This window comes from Henckelia pumila, chromosome 4 (assembly GCF_033568475.1).
Source record: "Henckelia pumila isolate YLH828 chromosome 4, ASM3356847v2, whole genome shotgun sequence".
Lineage (NCBI taxonomy): Eukaryota > Viridiplantae > Streptophyta > Magnoliopsida > Lamiales > Gesneriaceae > Henckelia > Henckelia pumila.
The window spans coordinates 72623929-72643014 of record NC_133123.1 but is presented as its reverse complement, the minus strand read 5'-3'; the positions used below and the strand labels follow the sequence as shown (position 1 = coordinate 72643014).

Sequence of the window (19086 nt, the reverse complement as noted above, 5' to 3'; positions counted from 1 at the left end):
CGATTTTGGTGCCCATCTAAAAAAAATTATTAAAGAGACGGAAAAAAAGTAAACTGATTAAATAAATTTTTTGTGATCAGTTATATTTATAAAAATATTGGTTAACCTAAATAAAAATATTTTTTATTATTTTTATTTTATATTGTTTTTAATATAAATTTTATTTTTTAATTAAAAAATTTGTTATATCAATTGTTGGTTTAGTTTAATTTGTTTGGATATATCCGAATTAACTCGTCGAGGTCTGTTAATATAATTTAAAGACCTTCATAAATCCAAACAAATTAAAATAAGCCAACAACTGATATAACCAACTTTGTAATTAAAAAATAATATTTATATTAAAAAAATATAAAATATTTTTATTTAGGTTAATCATTATATTTTTATAAATATAATTGATCACAAAAAAATTCATTTAATCAGTTTACTTTTTTTTCGTCTCCTTAATAATTTTTTTAGATGAGCACCAAAGTCGTAATTTAAAATTAAAATTTAACAATTTTGAGAAACAAAATTACATATTAATAATAAATAAATTATAATTTTATAAAAAAAAATTTAAATTATATAATTAATTAAAAAATAAAAATAAATGAAAGCGATAATAATAATAAAAAATCCCTTCCACATAGGCAGCGTCATCTGTCTTTGACTGCGGACGCAGCCCATGTGGCACCGTGTCTCTGAATATAATATTTCAGGTCCGTTGTCTCTGACAGTGTTTTGCGCTATTTGTGATATATATTTTCATGCACCTTATTTTTGAAATTGATTTTTTATTTTACATTAAATTTAAAAAAAAAACCATCATCTATTGATTAATATTCAATAAACTCGGTGTAATTCATTCATGCTTGTGCCTGGACATGATAATTATAGTTGTTTTCAAACTAACGATAATTTTTTCGTATTTCTTTATTAGATATGATGTCGTATAAAAAATATTTAAAAACACAAATAAAAAATTTTATTCAATAAAATTATATAATTAGGCTCCGTTTGGTACGTGTTGCTATTAATTTATGTATAACTTATTTTATCCAATTATGCGTTCTTTTTGTCATATTATTTATTCATATATTAATTATTTATTTTACATCAATCAAATCATTGAATTTAAATTAATATATATATTATCTCTTATAAATAATATTATTGATATTTTATTTATTATTATTAAAAGGACAAAATGATAATTTTAAATTTTTATATAAAATTTAATCAATCAAATCAAATAAACTATAATATATCAATCAAAGCAAATACTATATTAACTATCATTTTTTATTTATTTTATATTACATTACATTACCACTAAAAAAACAGATGTTTTAGAATCGGAATTGTAGAACCGGTTGTTAAACCGGTTTTGAAACCCATATTATTTAAAGCGGAGCGGTTTAATTAACCGCTTCTATAGTATTCTTTTAGGATCAGAATATACCGCGTCAATAGATATTTATTAGCTGCGGTTCAGGTACCCGCTTGTATAAGATAACCTTCATTTGTGGTTTACAAGAACCGTATCTAAAGGGATCACGTCACAAGCGGTCTGTAACCGACTCCGAAAGTCCCACGTTTTTTTAGAATATTATAACCACACGCTTCTTAAAACAAAAACAAAACAAAAAGAAAAGAAAAGTTGGAACACTTTGAAGGGTCCACGCTGTCTGCTTTCATTCTTCAAATTTTTATTCCAATTCCTATATATCTACAAATTCCGATGCTGCTTCAATCGGCCACATCATAATTTTACAAAGTCGGCTATTGCTTCAATCGGCGGCCACCATATCTGCATATTTTGAGGTGAATATATCCGATTACATGTTTGTAAATCAATTCCATATTCCTGATGCATATTTTAAATTTTTTTTTGGGTGTTTATTTTTTAATATTGGATTGAAAAACACATGATGATGTATTTACTTTTTAAGGATGACAAAAACCGGTTCAAACCAAGTTCAAATGAATTTTGGAACGGGGCGGGTTGTGGGCAGGGTGGACCCGTCCCATATATATATATTAAGCATATATATATATTTATATATTAATTATAATATTTTTATAAGTTTTTTTAAAAAATTAAATATTAAATTGTTCGCGGGTCCAGACCCGGGTTGGATACATTGGGTTTTGAGGAACGACGAGTTCCGGTCCGAATCTTAATTTTTTCGTGGCGAGACCGATGGTCCCTGGTTAAACCCGCCCCGAACCAACTCCATTGTCATTCTTTATCTATTTTTTTTGTGAATTTGTGTTTCGGCTTATATGTTATTGAGTATATTAGAATCTTTTATATAAATGTTAAAATATGTTGAAAACAAGTGTATTAATCGATCAATATAAGATGTTTGTTGAAATAAATATAATAATTAAATATAATATATTGAAATTTTTATTTCTTTGTGATGACTTATATGTTGTACGGTAGTAAAAAAATGACATAATAATGATTTCATGATTGTGTGCTTGAGACATTAATATGGAACATACGTTGCTTGCCATTGTATTTGGGAAATTCATTATGTATATGTATATTTCATTGTGCTTGCTTTGTGAAATTCATAAAATGTTGGTATGGGATCTTTGCAGACGATTGAACAAGATCGAGCAATGCTAAAGGCATGGATGGATTATCCTCGTGGCAGTCTTGAGTATCAGGTGGGAATTCGAAATTTTTTATATTATGCATTTGCTGACACGACTCATGAAGTCACGAAACCGTGTTCTTGTCGGAGATGCATTAACTCGTTGAAGCATGATCGTGACAGCGTATGAACATCTTATGATAAACGGTATTTTACAAGATTATCGCATTTGGAATTTTCACGGAGAAAAATTGATCGTACAATCTCATGATAACATTAATGATGAACTTCAACCTTCTTTTACGAAAATTTTAGAGACAACTAACCATGCACCCCTGGACCAAGAAACGTCTGATGAAGTATTTGAGATGTCTGAAGGATTATCTTCGATGAATGACAAATATGTTGGTGCATCAACAAGTCATATACCGATGGAGTCTAATGTGGAAAATTTTTATCGATTGATAGAAGAAAGGAAACAACCATTATATGTCGGATGCACTAATTTTTCTAAACTCACGTTTCTTGTTGAGTTGTTTCAGTTGAAAGTGAGTGGAAAATGGAGTGATAAGTCATTTATCACATTGTTGGATTAATTTCTTCGACGAGTACTTCCAGCCGATGCACAAGTACCAAATTCATTTTATGAAGTGAAGAAATTAATTTCTAATTTGGGACTTCATTATGAAAAAATACACTCTTGTCCAAATGATTGCATGATTTATTGGGGAGAAGATGAGAATGAGCAAACTTGCAGAGTATGTAACATTTCAAGATGGAAAAATTAGCAGAAACAGCCCAAGAAATCACGCAAAGGTGGAAAAAAACGTCTCATAGTGAAAATTCCAGCCAAGGTTTTTTGGTACTTTTCGTTGAAACCGAGGTTAAAACGATTATTCATGTCTCCTAAGACATCTGAAAATATGCAATGGCATTCTAGAAAACGGGTTTCAGATGGAGTTCTAAGGCATCCGGCAGATTCGCAAGCATGGAAGGTGTTTGATGAAAGATTTCCTGAATTTGGGTCAGATGCTAGAAACGTACGCTTGGGACTCGCCGCCGATGGATTTAATCCATTTAAAAATCAAAGTACGTCACACAGTACATGGCCTATTGTCCTAATGCCTTACAATTTGCCACCGTGGGAATCTATGAAATCTCATTTGATTATTTTATCCACCTTAGTTCTAGGTCCTAAAGCACCTGGAAATGATATTGATGTTTATTTACGTCTTTTATTATCTGAATTGAAGGATTTGTGGGAAAATGGGATTGCCACTTATGATTCTTACAACAAGGAAATGTTTCAACTGCGGGCTGCATTACTTTGGACAATTAGTGATTTTCAGGTTTGGGATGTTTATCTGGATGGAATACGTATGCCAAGAATGCTTGTCCAACATGTGTTGATCAGACAGATTATGTGTACTTGAAGCATGGAAAAAAAATGGTCGTTCAGAGGACATCGTCGCTTCTTATATCCAGACGCGGAGATCCGTACAATTGCAAGTTATGGCAAGCCAGAGCACCGTGAGTTAAATTTGACACCATTGTCAGGATATGATGTTCTACAAATTTCCCAAAACAGGAATGTGGTGTTTGGTAAGAGTGATGCATCAAAACCATCAGTGCGAGCAAAAACAGGGTCAATTGAACAAATGTGGAGGAAGCGAAGTATATTTTTCACTCTTCCTTACTGGGAATTTAACTTGATAAGGCATAATTTGGATCCTATGCATATTGAAAAAAAAAATTGTGATAATATCCTTGGCACACTTTTAGATGATTCATCGAAGAGCAAAGATAATGTTGTTGCACGTAGAGATTTGAAAATATTGGGTATTATGAAACAATTATGGCCAGAGACACGAGAAGATGGTAATGAATATTTGCCTTGTATGAGCAAAGCAGAAAAAAAATATTTTTTTCAGTGTTGAAAGATATTCGTGTTCCTGATGGTATGTCATCTGATATTTCAAAATGTGTGGATGTCGGACGGTGTAGAATTATGGGTCTCAAAAGCCATGACTTTCATGTCATAATGGAACAGTTTCTTCCAATAGCTCTTCGTCGTGTATTATCAAATAAAGTAACTGCCCCACTAATTATTTTGTGTGAATATTTTAGAACAGTTTGTGCCAAGTCTTTGCGGGAAGATGAATTACAAAAGGCTGAAGAAAGGGTTGTATTGGCTTTATGTCAGTTAGAAAGAATTTTTCCGCCATCATTTTTCACAGTAGTAGTGCATTTGGTGGTACATTTAGCATATGAAGCAAGAGTAGCTGGACCTGTAAATTATCGATGGATGTATCCAATAGAAAGGTATCTTGGAAAACTTAAAGATTTTGTTAGGAACAGAGCAAGACCGGAGGCCAACATCGCAGAAGTATATTTAGTAGATGAATGTGTTGTGTTGTGTTCTCATTATTTAGAGAGAACAAACTCATTTTGCGATAAAGGCACGAGACACCAAGAGGCACCAGATGTTGAGTTTTCTTTGCTACCATTGTTTCCGAAAATTGGACGGCCTACGAAAAGGCGTCAAGTAGTTACACTGGACAACAAAGCTCTAAATCAAGCTCATAGATATATCATTTGTAATTGTATAGCTCTACAATCATATCGTGCATAAGTATTTACTTTCTAAATGTAAATTCTTTTTTATTGTTTTGTCAATAATAATCGTTTTTTTACTATTAGTGCTATGATTTTACAGAGAATTCAGAGATGAATTGAAGAGAAAGCATAGGTATGGTCATCGTCCAACTACTTCTCAATTGGACGATATGGTTCGAATGCAATTTTCAGAATGGTTTGCTAAACGAGTAAGTAATATACTGTAGGTTGATTAATTGTTAGGAAAATGAAAGTGATTGTTTTCCTCCATTTATTAGTATCTTATCATAACTATATGCATGTGTACAATACAGGTTGATCGAACAGATGAACGAATTGATGACTTGAGCATAAGGGCGCTTGCACATGGTCCAAATCCTGTAGCATTTAGTTATCATGGGTTTAATGTGAATGGTTTTGCATTTCGCACGGTGGAATCTGAAATAAACAAAAAAAATGCAAAACAGTGGGATCATGGTACAGTCAATGCATGATAATGATGATATTGAGTCAACCTATTACGGTCGATTAACTGATGTTATCTCGCTTGATTATGGTGGTCATGGACGACTAGTTTTGTTTCGGTGTGATTGGGTTAATACTGCTACTGGAGTGAAAACTGATCCATTAGGATTCACGACAGTGAATTTTTCACGTTTGACACATACTGGAGAACGTGAGGAGCATGAACCTTTTATTTTGGCTTCACAAGCTCAAATGGTTTATTATGTTCGTGACCCTAAAGAAGAAGATTGGTGTTGTGTTATTCGTCATACACCAAGAGACACATACAACATGGGGAATGAAGATGACATTGAGATCATGCAATTCAGTCCTATCAACATTTCTAACATAGGAACACTGTTGGATGATGATGATACAATAGACCTTGAGTTAATTAGAAATGATATAGAAGGGTCAATAGTTGATTGCATGTCTATTGTGAACCATGAAATTGACGAAGAAAACTTTGGTTGATCTTGTTGGTTTTTTCATTTATAGAATTTTTTTTAAGATCTCATATCATAAATTTATTGTGATATGTGAAATATTATGATTCAAAGTTTCATTAATTTTAGATGAAAATAAAGATAGAGTTTCATTTTATATATTATTAATATAAATAATAATGAAACTTATAGTAAGAAAAATAACATTTCATACACAGGTCAGATTGAAATCAATTCGTATCAAAGTTTTTATTTTTTAAATTAATATTTAACTTGAAATTCGATACATCAACACCTAATTTTATTATACCTCATTAATTCTCCAAATCTCATTTTATTTATTTATTTTCTTATAAATAAATATAAATATTGTTCATTCAAAAACTAACATATATATACGAAAAATTATATCAACCGAAAGAAAAATAAATGTTAAACCCAATGAATTGGACCATCATATATATTGGGCAACGATGATGATGGATTGATGGTAGCCTATGCATGATGATGTCAATGAGTTGATTTATGACTAACTTCAAGTCATTTTATTTATTTATTGAACTAATTTTTTTTTTCTAAATTAATTTTTTATTTCTATTTAAACTAAATTTTGAAAAACTCTTGCATGTGTTTTGATTCACATAAATTATTTTGATGATATAAAATAAGAACTACAAATTTTGTGAATATATTATATTAGTCAATATATTGCATGAGATATTGATAATGCAATTTGGTGATAAATTTTCTGATTTGAGAATTTTTATATTTTAAGGATATTGGGTTGTTAAATCTTTATTTAATAAAATTTGATTATGGATTTTAAATTCCTTAATTTTTATTGTGGATATAAATTTTGAATTTTTTCAATCATTTGATTAATCTATTTCTTTTTAAATGAATGATAGAGTATTTTTATCACATGTTATTATCGTATATGTAGGAACGTGAATTTAATGTGAAATGATATTCATGATAGATCAAATGTCATTGTTAAAGGTAAAAAATCTACTGGTGCATACAAGAATTTAAAAAAAGGTACAGTACTTGATTTTTCAATTGCAATTCTTCTAATATAATATCTTATTTATAGTATTTTGTTCAAAGAAAGATAATTATGAAAGTTGTGATTAATGTGGTCTATTTTTTTAAGTATGTAACAGTGCCAATGAATACGGTTGATACACTGTAGTTTAATTTTTCAAGAAAGAATATGTCATCTCGTATAAAGCGAGATATGAATTATAAATTCGGCACAAAATATTGAGATATATATCATAATCAAATAGTGTATTAAGTGTATATCGGTATCTCGTATCACTGTCGTACATGAAGTACATAAAATATTTATTGATATCTATCAACCAAGATATAAAAGTTTGTGAAAACCGTTGATGTCTACCCAAATCATATGTTTCATCGTATGTTGATTGAATGTTTGAAAGATCTATAAGATCGCTTGATTGACTATGAAAAAAGATGATGTGTTTGATATTATAAAACAGTGATACACAATAATGACGTATATGTACGTATTTTTAAATCTAGTAGATATTGATGGTTTAAATAGTATATTACAAATCAATATTTCTAGAAGAGCTAAAGAGCTCCAGAAGTATCATTGATACAAATACTTTCAGAGTTTGGCATAATGGGTTAAATTGAGCATTCAAATTATATAAATAGTTAAAAAACTATTGATAGTGTACAAAGATGTTATTGAATAAGCCAAAAGTTTTTGGATCGATAAATATGAAGTTTTTTTAATCAAAGATCCAGAAGATTTTATGAATTTTCTCTTCTCTCATGAATTTTCTCTACTCGTCTCTCTTGATCAAAAAAGAGGATATGCATATCAATTTTATTATTATAAATACGTTGGTTTAGTTGATTTATTTTGCCTCCAATCAACTACTAAATCATGGAAATAAATGCGTCATAGTTGGGGATATCTGAAATATATATTATGTCAAATGATTATGTATTGAAAGTTAATATTTGTGCGAAAAATGTACTACATAAATCTCTTAAAGAGATTGTAAATATGTTGGAAATAAATTAGATCTTATGATCAATTATTTTGAGCAATGAGATTTTTTGACGCGAAATTCTCATTTGTTATTTTTGTAAACAATGTTTCCAACATTGAAGGGTAGAAAATAGAAGCTACAAGAATAATTTTTGAGATCGATCCCAGTGAAATACAAAGTGAACATGACGTTCGAAGTTTAAATCTCAAAATATATTATTTGATCTTGATATAAGATCTTTTATACTATTTAGCTTCATTTATGTTCAAGTTGAACAATATATATAAATCGTCTTTAGTGACGAAAAACCTCTTTAAAGAAAATGAGTGAATATCTCAATGTGACAGGAATAATGGAGGCTGGTCGTTATGAAAGACATCGATGTCCTGCAGAACCATATCTTATATTACTTGCAAGTAAATGAAAAAAACGCTAGAAGCATGAACGACCAATTATTTCAATGAATCCAATTTGGATTATGTTATTCTTGAAGAATAACAAGTATATAAAAGATGAGATTTCACAAGTTATTTGGGATCGAAATGATATAATCATTCGTGTGTTTTTCTATTATGCAAAATGATGATTATTTTGAACTACAATTTGTAGAGATTGTCAATAACAAATGATTGACAAATGACACGTGACATATGAGCAAATATTAGCAAAGTTTCTCAAAATATTTGATGTGGATTATGAGAAAATATTTGCACTTATCATGAATGCACTGATTTGACGGTGATATATTTAGAAATATCCTCGAAGGATTTGATGCTCAAAATATTGTTTTTGTCAACTTGAAGAAAAAGAAAAGATATTTGGTCTTGAAATACCATAGCTATGACAAAATCAGCATCTGAATCAATTTTTGGCAAATAAGTGCACAATATTGAAATAAGATGAGTTAATAATTTCAAGTGATGCTTGCAAGAGGGTGAACAATCAAAGTTGTACTCTTTTCCCTTGTATATGATTTTTTTGACGTGATTTTTCATAACAAGGTTTTTAATGAGGCAATTAACAAGTATCGCGAGATGCCGTACTCTTTTTCCTTCATTAGGATTTTGCCCAACTAGGTTTTTTCTCATAAGGTTTTAACAAGGCGCATCTATCGTCGGGAAGATATCCAAAGAAAGTATATGTTGTTGTACTCTTTTTTCTTTGTTCAGATTTTTTCCACCGGGTTTTACTGTCAAGGTTTTAACGAGGCAGCACTTGAGTCGTAATGAAGTTCCCAAACATCCATCTTGCCAAATGGAGATTTTGAAGAATCAGTTGCTTGTGCAAATAATAATATAAGGAAGTGTTATAAATTTATTATTATTATAGATGATTATTTTTCTCTAGATAGATTTGGAAGATTTGTAATCAAGATAAATATGTCAAGATAATATTTGTATATATTTGTATCTTGTAATCTTTTCCTATAAATAGGGTGATTGAGTTCAATAATAATTGCACCTGAGTATTGACTCATATGATTGTCTCTTCTCTCAATTCTCTCTACTCATCTCTCTATTTCTATTATGATTTATAACAAAACACATGATTTTTTTTTTAATTTATTGGGTAAAATCTAAATTTCATGTTTCATGGTTTAATTTGGAAAATTATATTTATTTTATTTTTAATTATATTTGGGTACTCAATCCGGTAAAACTTTTCGTACTCAATACCCAACTCGACTTATAAAACTCTAGTTGGTTAGGGTAACACTTAAGACATGCATGGCTCCATGCCCAATGAAGGGTCAAGATCCACCGGGTGAAGAACATTTGGTGGAGCATATAATGTTCCTACCCAAACCTAATTTTTTTAAAAAATAATCTAACTCGATTGAACTTGTACCCGAATGTCTACCCCGATTTGAAGGTACACTTTTCAAAAAATAGGCATGCAATGTTTTGTGACTAGTTAGTTATGAAAACCGTCTCACATGGATTATTTATGTGGCTTGGTTCTTATCCATTTCAACGAAACCATGTTTAGATGGTTTGCTTCTTATCCATTTCAACGAAACCATGTTTAGACAGTTCGGTTCTAATCCCCTTATCCAAAAACCAATATAAAGAAAATGTGCTAGGTCGCCCAGACGTGGCAATGCAATAATATATTAATATGTATGCATCTTTGTAGTTTGACATTTTTTCTCTTATATTAAATAAAAATTTTGCTTAAATTCTTTATTTATTTAATTTAAAATTAAATTAATTTAATTAATAATAATTATCATATATTATCTTCTTTTTTGTTAAAAAAAATCCTCTTTTAAAAAATTTTATAATTAATTAATAAATATTTTTAATCTCAATATAAATTTTTGAATCTTTAATTCATCACATTAGTGCGGAAAATACCATGAAAAATCATCGGCATAACATGAAATATAATTAGCATTAAAAAAATTTTGAATTAAAAATAATGTATATGCATGCATCGCTTGTAAGGGACACTAATTTACCATATATTAACTAAGATATCACGATAAAATAATATCTAAAAATAAATATAAAAATAAAGAGAACGGTCACAAATACATGTTCTTTATTTTTATTAATACTGAAATTTGGAAGAAAAAAAAAATCAAAGAGAAAAAATTGAAATTTAAATATTTTTATTAGTATCATTTTTATAGTTTTGTTACTTGGATGTAATATTACTGTGATATTTTTATGTAATTTTGTGATATTGTTTTATTAATGTTTATATTTGCATTGTAACATATTATAAAAGTTTCAAGTAACGGAAAAAAGTAAGTTCAATAATTTTAGGGACAACTTCAATAAATCATGGAGTTAGTATTTCATTTAAACCTAAAGCACATGATTTTTTTTTAATTTATTGGGTAAAATCTAAATTTCATGTTGCATGGTTTAATTTGGAAAATTATATTTATTTTATTTTTAATTATATGTGGGTACTCGATCGGGTAAAACTTTTCGTATCCAATACCCGACTCGACTTATAAAACTCTAGTTGGTTCCGGTAACACCCAAGACATGCATGGCTCCATGCCCCAATATTGGGTGAAGAACACTCGGTGGAGCATATAATGTTCCTACCCAAACCTAATTTTTTTTTAAAAAAAATAACCTAACTCGATTGCACTTGTACCCGAATGTTTACCCCGATTTGAAGTTACAATTTTCAAAAAATAGGCATGCAATGTTTTGTGAGTAGTTAGTTATCCTTAAGTACTAGAAACCATCCATCCCCCACCCCCACCCCCACCCCCCAACACAAAAATCTTGCTTCTAACAATATAAAGCACCCCGACTCCCAGAAAGAGGAGAAAAATTATAGAAGCTAATTAAATAGATAATCAATGTCTATAATTCGTTTAATGCGCGCGGCAATGATTTTTCGGATTAAACCCACGAAAAAACTCACAACTTTTGACAGGAAATTAGCAGCTTCAAAAATGTTATCTTCTTCAAACCATACCCCTGTTTCTTGTGATGCACCATTGAATCGGCGCTCCGCAAATTACAAGCCTCCCTTATGGGATTTCAATTTTGTGCAGTCATTGAACAGCGAATACCTGGTAATAATTATTAACTTGTATTTTTTTATGTATCATTAAACTCAATCCTAACAAATGAGTTATTAGCTACATCCAACGTCCCATGTGCTGCCGTATAGAACTGATCATCAACATTATTCAGGCCTAATATGTTAGATCCCCCCAGAGTCATGCGATCTCGTGACCAATTTATTTACTTGCTTAAATGTGTAGGTACATGAGAGATAAAAATAAATACAAAAATATGAAAAACAACAAATTTGAACTTATAACTATGATTTTTTACGATTTTTATCCTCTGTATTATCAAAATTTTAATAATTTTGTGCTAGAACATTACTAGTATATATATATATAAACTGTTTTTATAGTTAGGCTATATATATATGGGAAAATTATTTGTTTGGTCATGTATGTTTGTCACTTTGCGATTTCAGTCCTTTATATTTTTAGATTTCAGTTTTAGTCCGTTATCTTTATTTTTTTTGTCAATTTTAGTCCTTTTTCCGACGTGGCGCTGACGTGGCACCAATTCAATACTGATTTAGAGATGACGTGTACAGTGCCACGTAACCATTTCGAATAAAAAGGACCGAAATTGCCAAAAATCGGAACATGCAGGACTAAAACTGAAATATAAAATATAAAGGACCAAAATCGCAAAGTAACAAATATATAGGACCAAATTTACAGTTTTTCATATATATATATTGATAAATGATCATATGATATGTTATGTCATATCAAGTTTGGCCACCCGGCCCAACACCAACCTAGCTCGTGCATGCGCGGATGTCGAGTCGAGTTCTAGTTTCATATTTTGTTGGCTCATTACTAATATATGATCGAGTGGTTGTCGTTAATATTCTTTAGGATGAGAGGTTCACGATGAGAGTCTGTGAACTAAGGCAGCGAGTGAATATAATGCTGAAGGATGAAAATATATTGGTCGTTCATCAGTTGGAACTAATCGATGATTTACAAAAAATGGGAATATGTTACCATTTTGAGGAAGAAATCAAGAAAGTTTTGACATCCATTTATAACACAAGATATAAGTCCAAGAAAACTGAGGATTTGTACTCCATGGCTCTTCAGTTCAGACTCCTAAGGCAACATGGTTTTCTTCTCTTTCAAGGTAAATTTCTGTTTTGTGAGCACCGCATTTGGGCAACAGAGGATGTGGCAGCCATGTAAATATTTTGAACAAAACAATTTATATAAAACTTTACACCTTTTATTTGGTTTTTTTTATGAGTACAAAAAACATTTTAGTGCATGAACTTTTGATTAAATAGTAATTGATACATAAATATTTGAAAATGGCTCAATTAGCATATATATTAATTTAGTTTCAATTTTTATAAAACTTAACTTAAATACCTATTTTACCCTTATAAAAAACTATAAATTTAAATTTGTTTTGTTAAACTGTGGCCGAATTTTTATAGGGGCGGTTTTGACATAACTAATATATTAATTAATTTTTGTAATCATAATTATTAGTTATTTGGATATGTATGTTTAATTTCAATTCAACAATAATTGTCTTTACTTGAGTTTTTTGTTAGATTTAATGAAATTTTCAATTAATTAAAATATATATTTATCATTATTACTATTTATTTGAACGTTTTTCAAACACACAAAAAATAATACGTAAATAATTTTAAATAAATAAATTGATAAAATAAAATAAAATATATATTTTGAATTTTTTTAATATTTTAAAATCAATTTTCAATTCCTACATGTTTTTAACTCAATTTTTTTTTATAGATTAATTGAAATTTTTTATTAATTTTTATTTTTATCATAATTACTAGTTATTTAAATTATTTTTAAAAAATAAATCATAAAAAATTGTAAGGTATACATAAATAAAAGTTTAATAAATAAACATATTTAATTATTTTTATATTAATCAAATTTATTTATTTAAAATTATTTAAATATTATATATATGACTCAATGCACATTATCTAAATATAATTAATTCTATAAAAATTTTAATATAAGTGATTAGGGGTAAAATAGTTATCTAAGCTTATTTCTTAAAAAAAATTACAATAATTGGAAATTGATGTACTAATTGAGACATTAATAAAAATTCATGTACTAATTTTCTATTAAAATTTCATTTATCAAAATAATTTCTACAATTTTTAATAATAATTTAATTGGTTAAATTTGGTGTTGAACCTTTTTTTTTCCCGAATGTGCTGACGAGACTCTATATCAACGCTTCAAGTCTTCAACATAAAAGGAATAAAAGTAGAAAATATGCTAATTTGTTTTATTCAAACGGAATTCGGGGGAAAATTTATTAAAATTTTGGGGAAATATTTTTTATTGAATCAGTAACTTGTTCCATTTTGGGTTTTAGTTCACTAAGTTTTCAAATTTTTGTTTTCGTACACTAACTTTTAATTTTCTGTTATTTTAGTTTAATTGTTGATGTGTCGCTGGAAAAAGATGGCTTGGTTTTGGAAAATGATGACGTGGCTTTAGAAAATGCTGACTTGTCAAACTGCCACATTAATAGTTGAACAAAAATAGGCGAAATTGAAAGTTAGTGTATCAAAACTAAACTTTGAAATTTTAAATAAGCAAAACTAAAAAATGAAAAAGTTAATTATGGAGCAAAATAATCGTTTTTCCTAAAATTTTTTAGGCTGGAATCGAACCAAAACTTTCAATAAATCTAATTTGAGCTGAGTCAAGCATTGAAAATTTCTTCATATTTGGATCATTTACTTAACCCTAATTAATTGCCACAACATGTTCTCAAAGTGTTTGCCCTAAATAAATGTTGATGAACTGCAGAGATATTCGATTGTTTCAAGAATGAGGAAGGTGATTTCAATCCATGTCTTGGGGAAGATACCAAGGGATTGCTTCAATTGTATGAAGCTTCTCACTTGTTGACAGAAGGCGAAGAGACCTTGGAGGCAGCAAAAGAATTCGCTACCTTTTTTCTGCGCAAAAATCTTGAAGAGGGCACTGTTGGAGTACTCGACGAATCGGTTCGCCATTCTTTGGAAATGCCACTTCATTGGAGGGTTCCAAGGCCAAATGCAAGATGGTTCATAGAGGAATACGGAAGGAGACCAGATATGAACCCTCTTTTGCTTGAGTTTGCGAAATTGGATTTCAATATTGTTCAAGCAACACACCAGCAAGAACTCAAGCATATTTCAAGGTACATGCATGATACTTCAACTACTAGATTCATTTGTAGAATTGTGTAAAAAATGACTCAATCTTTATTGATCACTCAAGAGGTATAAATACAATTTACAATCCTAGAATATTGTAAAGATAGATACAAAATAACCAACTAATCTTAGATATGAAATACAAGTAAAAAGATCACAATCTGATCTATGAATAAGGAAACAAATCATAAGAGATAATTACAAGAGTATAAAATATTCTAATAGGCCCCCTCAAGATGGAGGTTCTGGAGAAACACCAATCTTGAAAGACAGAGATCGAAGCTGGGATCCAGATAATGGTTTGGTAAGAGCATCAGCTAACTGATCATCAGAAGAAACATGCGAGATGCGTAACTTTGAAGCCTGCACAAATTCTCGAACAAAATGATAGTCCAATGCAATGTGCTTCATACGAGAATGAAACACAGGGTTCACACATAAGTAGGTGGCACTAATGTTGTCACTGTAAAGAACCGGAACTCCAGGAATAGAGACACCAAGCTCAAGAAGAAAGGAGCTGAGCCAAGAGAGTTCGGCAGCACCGGAGGCAATGGCACGATATTCTGCCTCAGTGGATGAATGAGAAACCGATCGCTGCTTCTTAGAGCTCCACGATATAGGATTCGGGCCAAGAAAGATAACATAAGAGGCCGTGGAACAGCGATAGTCCAGATTGCCAGCCCAGTCAGAGTCAGTATAACCATGCAGCGAGAGAGAGTCATGTGACCGAATGTGAAGACCATAATGAAGAGACCCATTTAAATATCGAAGTAATCTTTTAACCGCACCCCAATGATGTTCAGATGGAGCATGCATAAACTGAGAGAGTCGGTTGACAGCGAAGGCAATGTTAGGACGAGTGAGAAGTAAATACTGAAGACTCCCAATGACCTGATGGTATAGGGTGGCATCGGCAGGTGGCGCCCCATCATTAATCGAGAGAGTAGTGCTGGTGGCAAGAGGAGTCTGAACAGGCTTTGAGTGTTGCATATTGAAGCAAGATAAAATATCAATGATATATCGCCTTTGAGACAGAATGAGTCCACTCGAATTGGGAATAACTTCAACTCCAATAAAAAAAGACAGAGAACCCAAGTCTTTGATAGAGAACCTGTTGGTTAGTTTCCCAATAATGGAATCAATGAAGAGCACATTATCACCAGTAATAATTAAATCATCAACATACACCAAAAAATAGACAGTGTGACCATGGCTGCGGAGAATAAACAGAGAAGCATCAGACCGAGAATTAAAAAATCCAAGTGTAAGCAAATAAGCACGCAGGCGCGAGGTGCCTGTTTGAGACCATAAATGGCTTTGCGGAGTTTGCAAACAGAATTCGGAAAGTTGGGATCAATAAAACCAGGAGGTTGTGCCTCAAAGTTGAGCAGTTTCTCATGAAGTTCATCAAAGGTTATTGAATTCTCACGAGCTTGAATTGCGACTGACAACTTTTTGTAGTTGTCATCGAGTCCATGGAGGATTTTGAGAGTTAGATCCTCAATATCGACTGCAACGTTCATGATTGCAAGCGCATCAACATGTGTTTTGATGCCTTGGAGATACTCAGTAATAGTTTTGGAGCCCTTAACCGGATTGGAAAGATGAGATTTAAGTTGCATGATGCATCCACGGCTAGGGGCAGCATAAGTTTTGTCAAGGATGTACCAGGCATTAAGAGACGTTCGAGCACAAGCTATGAAGGGGATGATGTTGGGGGAGAGGGCGCCAATGATGGCGTTGAGAAGTAGCTGGTCCTGGCGAATCCATGGGGATTAATCCGGGTTGGGAATGGAGGCTTCGTTTTGAGTGATGATAGGGGGAGGGCACGGTTTGGTGCCATCGACAAAGCCAAGGAGAACATAGCCAATCAAGAGGGATTGAAATTGAAGCCGCCATGCGGAGTAATTAGTAGAGGTAAGCTTCAATGGTGCTTGTGAAGGAAATTAGGGGAGGAGATTTTTCGTGTGTTGGTGGAGGAGGAGGCGGCGCCGTGGTGGAGTCGGTGGTGGCCATGGGCGTGTGGTGGAAAAAAAATGACTCAATCTTTTTTGATCACTCAAGAGGTATAAATACAATTTACAATCCTAGAATATTGTAAAGATAGATACAAAATAACCAACTAATCTTAGATATGAAATACAAGTAAAAAGATCACAATCTGATCTATGAATAAGGAAACAAATCATAAGAGATAATTACAAGAGTATAAAATATTCTAATATCATTGACTTGAATGTTTTAAGTATCAGCTTCGGATAATTACATACAAATTATTTTCATAGGAACCCTATTTTGCCTGAGTTTGCTCTATTTTGTAAACAACTTTTTGGCTCAGCATGCTAGCTAGCTTGCTCTCTCGGACTCTCCAAATCCTTTCCATACTTGATATTTTCTCACTGATATATTTAGTTCATGAAATGTAGGAAATTTTAGCTATTGGCCTTTTTCACAGGTGGTGGAAGAGTGCAGGGCTTGCTGAAAAGTTTCCTTTCGCGAGGGATAGACTTGTGGAGTGTTACTTTTGGAATATCGGTTGGCTCCCCGGCCCGCAGAATGGATACTTAAGAATAAATATTGCTAAGTTTAATTCGTTGATAACAATTATAGATGATATATTTGACGTGTATGGTACCTTGGAGGAATTACAGCTCTTGCATGATGTTATTCAAAGGTTGGGACTCCAACTTCAGTCAACTGATCATATCTTTATCGTTTACATACTCTTTTTCTTCTCTTAAAACGATCATACACTTAGTTAAATTGATTTAAATTTGATGTTTGTTAATCTTTTCTCAGATGGGATATTGGAAGTATGAACCAACTGCCTGAATACATGCAAATGTGCTATCTAGCACTCAATGATTTGGTTGATGAAACAGCCTATCATGTTCTAAAAGAACAAGGACTTGTCATCATTCCTCACTTAAGAAATCTGGTAAGATTTATTACCTTTAATATCTTTGTCTTAATGTGTGAACAAATATGCATGATATTAAGAACAGTTTAATTTTGATATCCCTTCAGTGGAAAGATTTAGTCAAAGTATATCTACAAGAGTCGAAATGGTACGCCAACGGTTATACACCGAGCTTGGATGAATACATAAACATTGCTTGGATTTCAATAGGCAGTCCGTTGATGCTTAGCTCTGCCTTATTCCTAAAGCCAAATCCAACACATAAGGAGGCTACTCAAATTTTAATGGAACACAATGATTTGATCCGATGGTCGGGAATCATTTTTCGACTCTCCAATGATTTAGGAACATCAAAGGTGCGGTAGCTTGCAACTATATATATCCTTTCTTGATCCTCAGCACTTTTCAGGATTCTACTCATTTTCTATTTTTATATGACCTGACTAGGAGGAGATGGAAAGAGGTGATATACCAAAATCGATCCAATGTTACATGAATCAAAGTGGTGCGTCCAAAGAAGAGGCAGAAGAACATGTGAGGGGTTTGATACACAGCGCCTGGAAAAAGATGAACCAGAACTTGCACCAGAAAGATTATTGTGAATTTGCGCGCATATTTGCGGAAAGTGGTGCGGATTTAAGTAGAATGTCGATGTATATGTATGAGCATGGAGATGGGCATGGAAATCAGAACCCTCAAATCAAGAATCGTATTTCGAATTTGCTCTCCGAGCTTTTCATCGTGTAGATGCATGAACTTGCATGTGTTTCATTCATGCTAGTGGCACGCATCACATGCATGTTTATAACGCTGGTCGGTAATTATCAAAACATAATGATTTTAATTATTTTGTCTGTATTTCTTTTTATCATGTAGTAGCCATCCAAAAATTTAAAATAATGGATCTGATCTTGTCAGATGAACGAATCAACCTCACTCATATTTACAATAAAAATTTGGATAATGCTACGTGTACACAGAGTCTTACACGTAGGGTTACACATGTGACTTAAAATTACATGATTATCCTACATGTATTTTTGAAAGATTTTTTTCCAAATAAAGTGCAAGGATAATCATGTAATTTTAAGTATCATGTGTATCCAAACGTGTAAGACTCTGTGTACACGTAGCATTACCCTAAAAATTTATCTGTCAGATCTTCTCAGAGTTTTTGTGAATTTAAAAATACAAATAAAGATAAGATTGAACATAAAAATATTGATAAAAGGTCATTT

General features: G+C 31.5%; 1 protein-coding gene and 1 long non-coding RNA gene across 4 annotated transcripts; both read left to right on the top strand.

The window, feature by feature from the left end:
* Positions 1–1657: 1657 nt before the first annotated feature.
* LOC140866550 (uncharacterized) lies at positions 1658–6027 on the top strand. 2 transcript variants are annotated; one of them, XR_012144926.1, is made up of 4 exons: positions 1658–1809; positions 2596–2664; positions 5308–5416; positions 5522–6027. It is a non-coding gene; the product is annotated as an uncharacterized lncRNA (long non-coding RNA). The 2 variants fall into 2 exon arrangements; XR_012144927.1 differs by lacking the exon at positions 1658–1809 and adding an exon at positions 2107–2198.
* A 5479-nt stretch (positions 6028–11506) lies between these two features.
* On the top strand, positions 11507–18712 carry LOC140866673 (terpene synthase 10-like). Of its 2 annotated transcripts, none has more exons than XM_073271712.1 (7): positions 11507–11731; positions 12671–12848; positions 14537–14912; positions 17384–17602; positions 17728–17866; positions 17956–18204; positions 18296–18712. In XM_073271712.1, the coding sequence occupies exons 1-7, from the start codon at positions 11513–11515 to the stop codon at positions 18593–18595; spliced, it is 1680 nt and encodes a 559-aa protein (XP_073127813.1). In that variant the 5' UTR covers positions 11507–11512; the 3' UTR covers positions 18596–18712. The 2 variants fall into 2 exon arrangements, with proteins under 2 accessions (XP_073127813.1, XP_073127812.1); XM_073271711.1 differs by having other exon boundaries at positions 12584–12848.
* Positions 18713–19086: the final 374 nt, after the last annotated feature.

What these genes read in the sequence shown, in the direction of transcription:
- LOC140866673 (XM_073271711.1), top strand. Translation starts at nt 11,513, where the DNA reads ATGTCTATAATTCGTTTAATGCGCGCGGCAATGATTTTTCGGATTAAA. An exon ending in CATTGAACAGCGAATACCTG is followed by an intron (nt 11,732 to 12,583) that starts GTAATAATTATT and finishes AATATTCTTTAG; the next exon opens with GATGAGAGGTTCACGATGAG. An exon ending in GAACTCAAGCATATTTCAAG is followed by an intron (nt 14,913 to 17,383) that starts GTACATGCATGA and finishes CCTTTTTCACAG; the next exon opens with GTGGTGGAAGAGTGCAGGGC.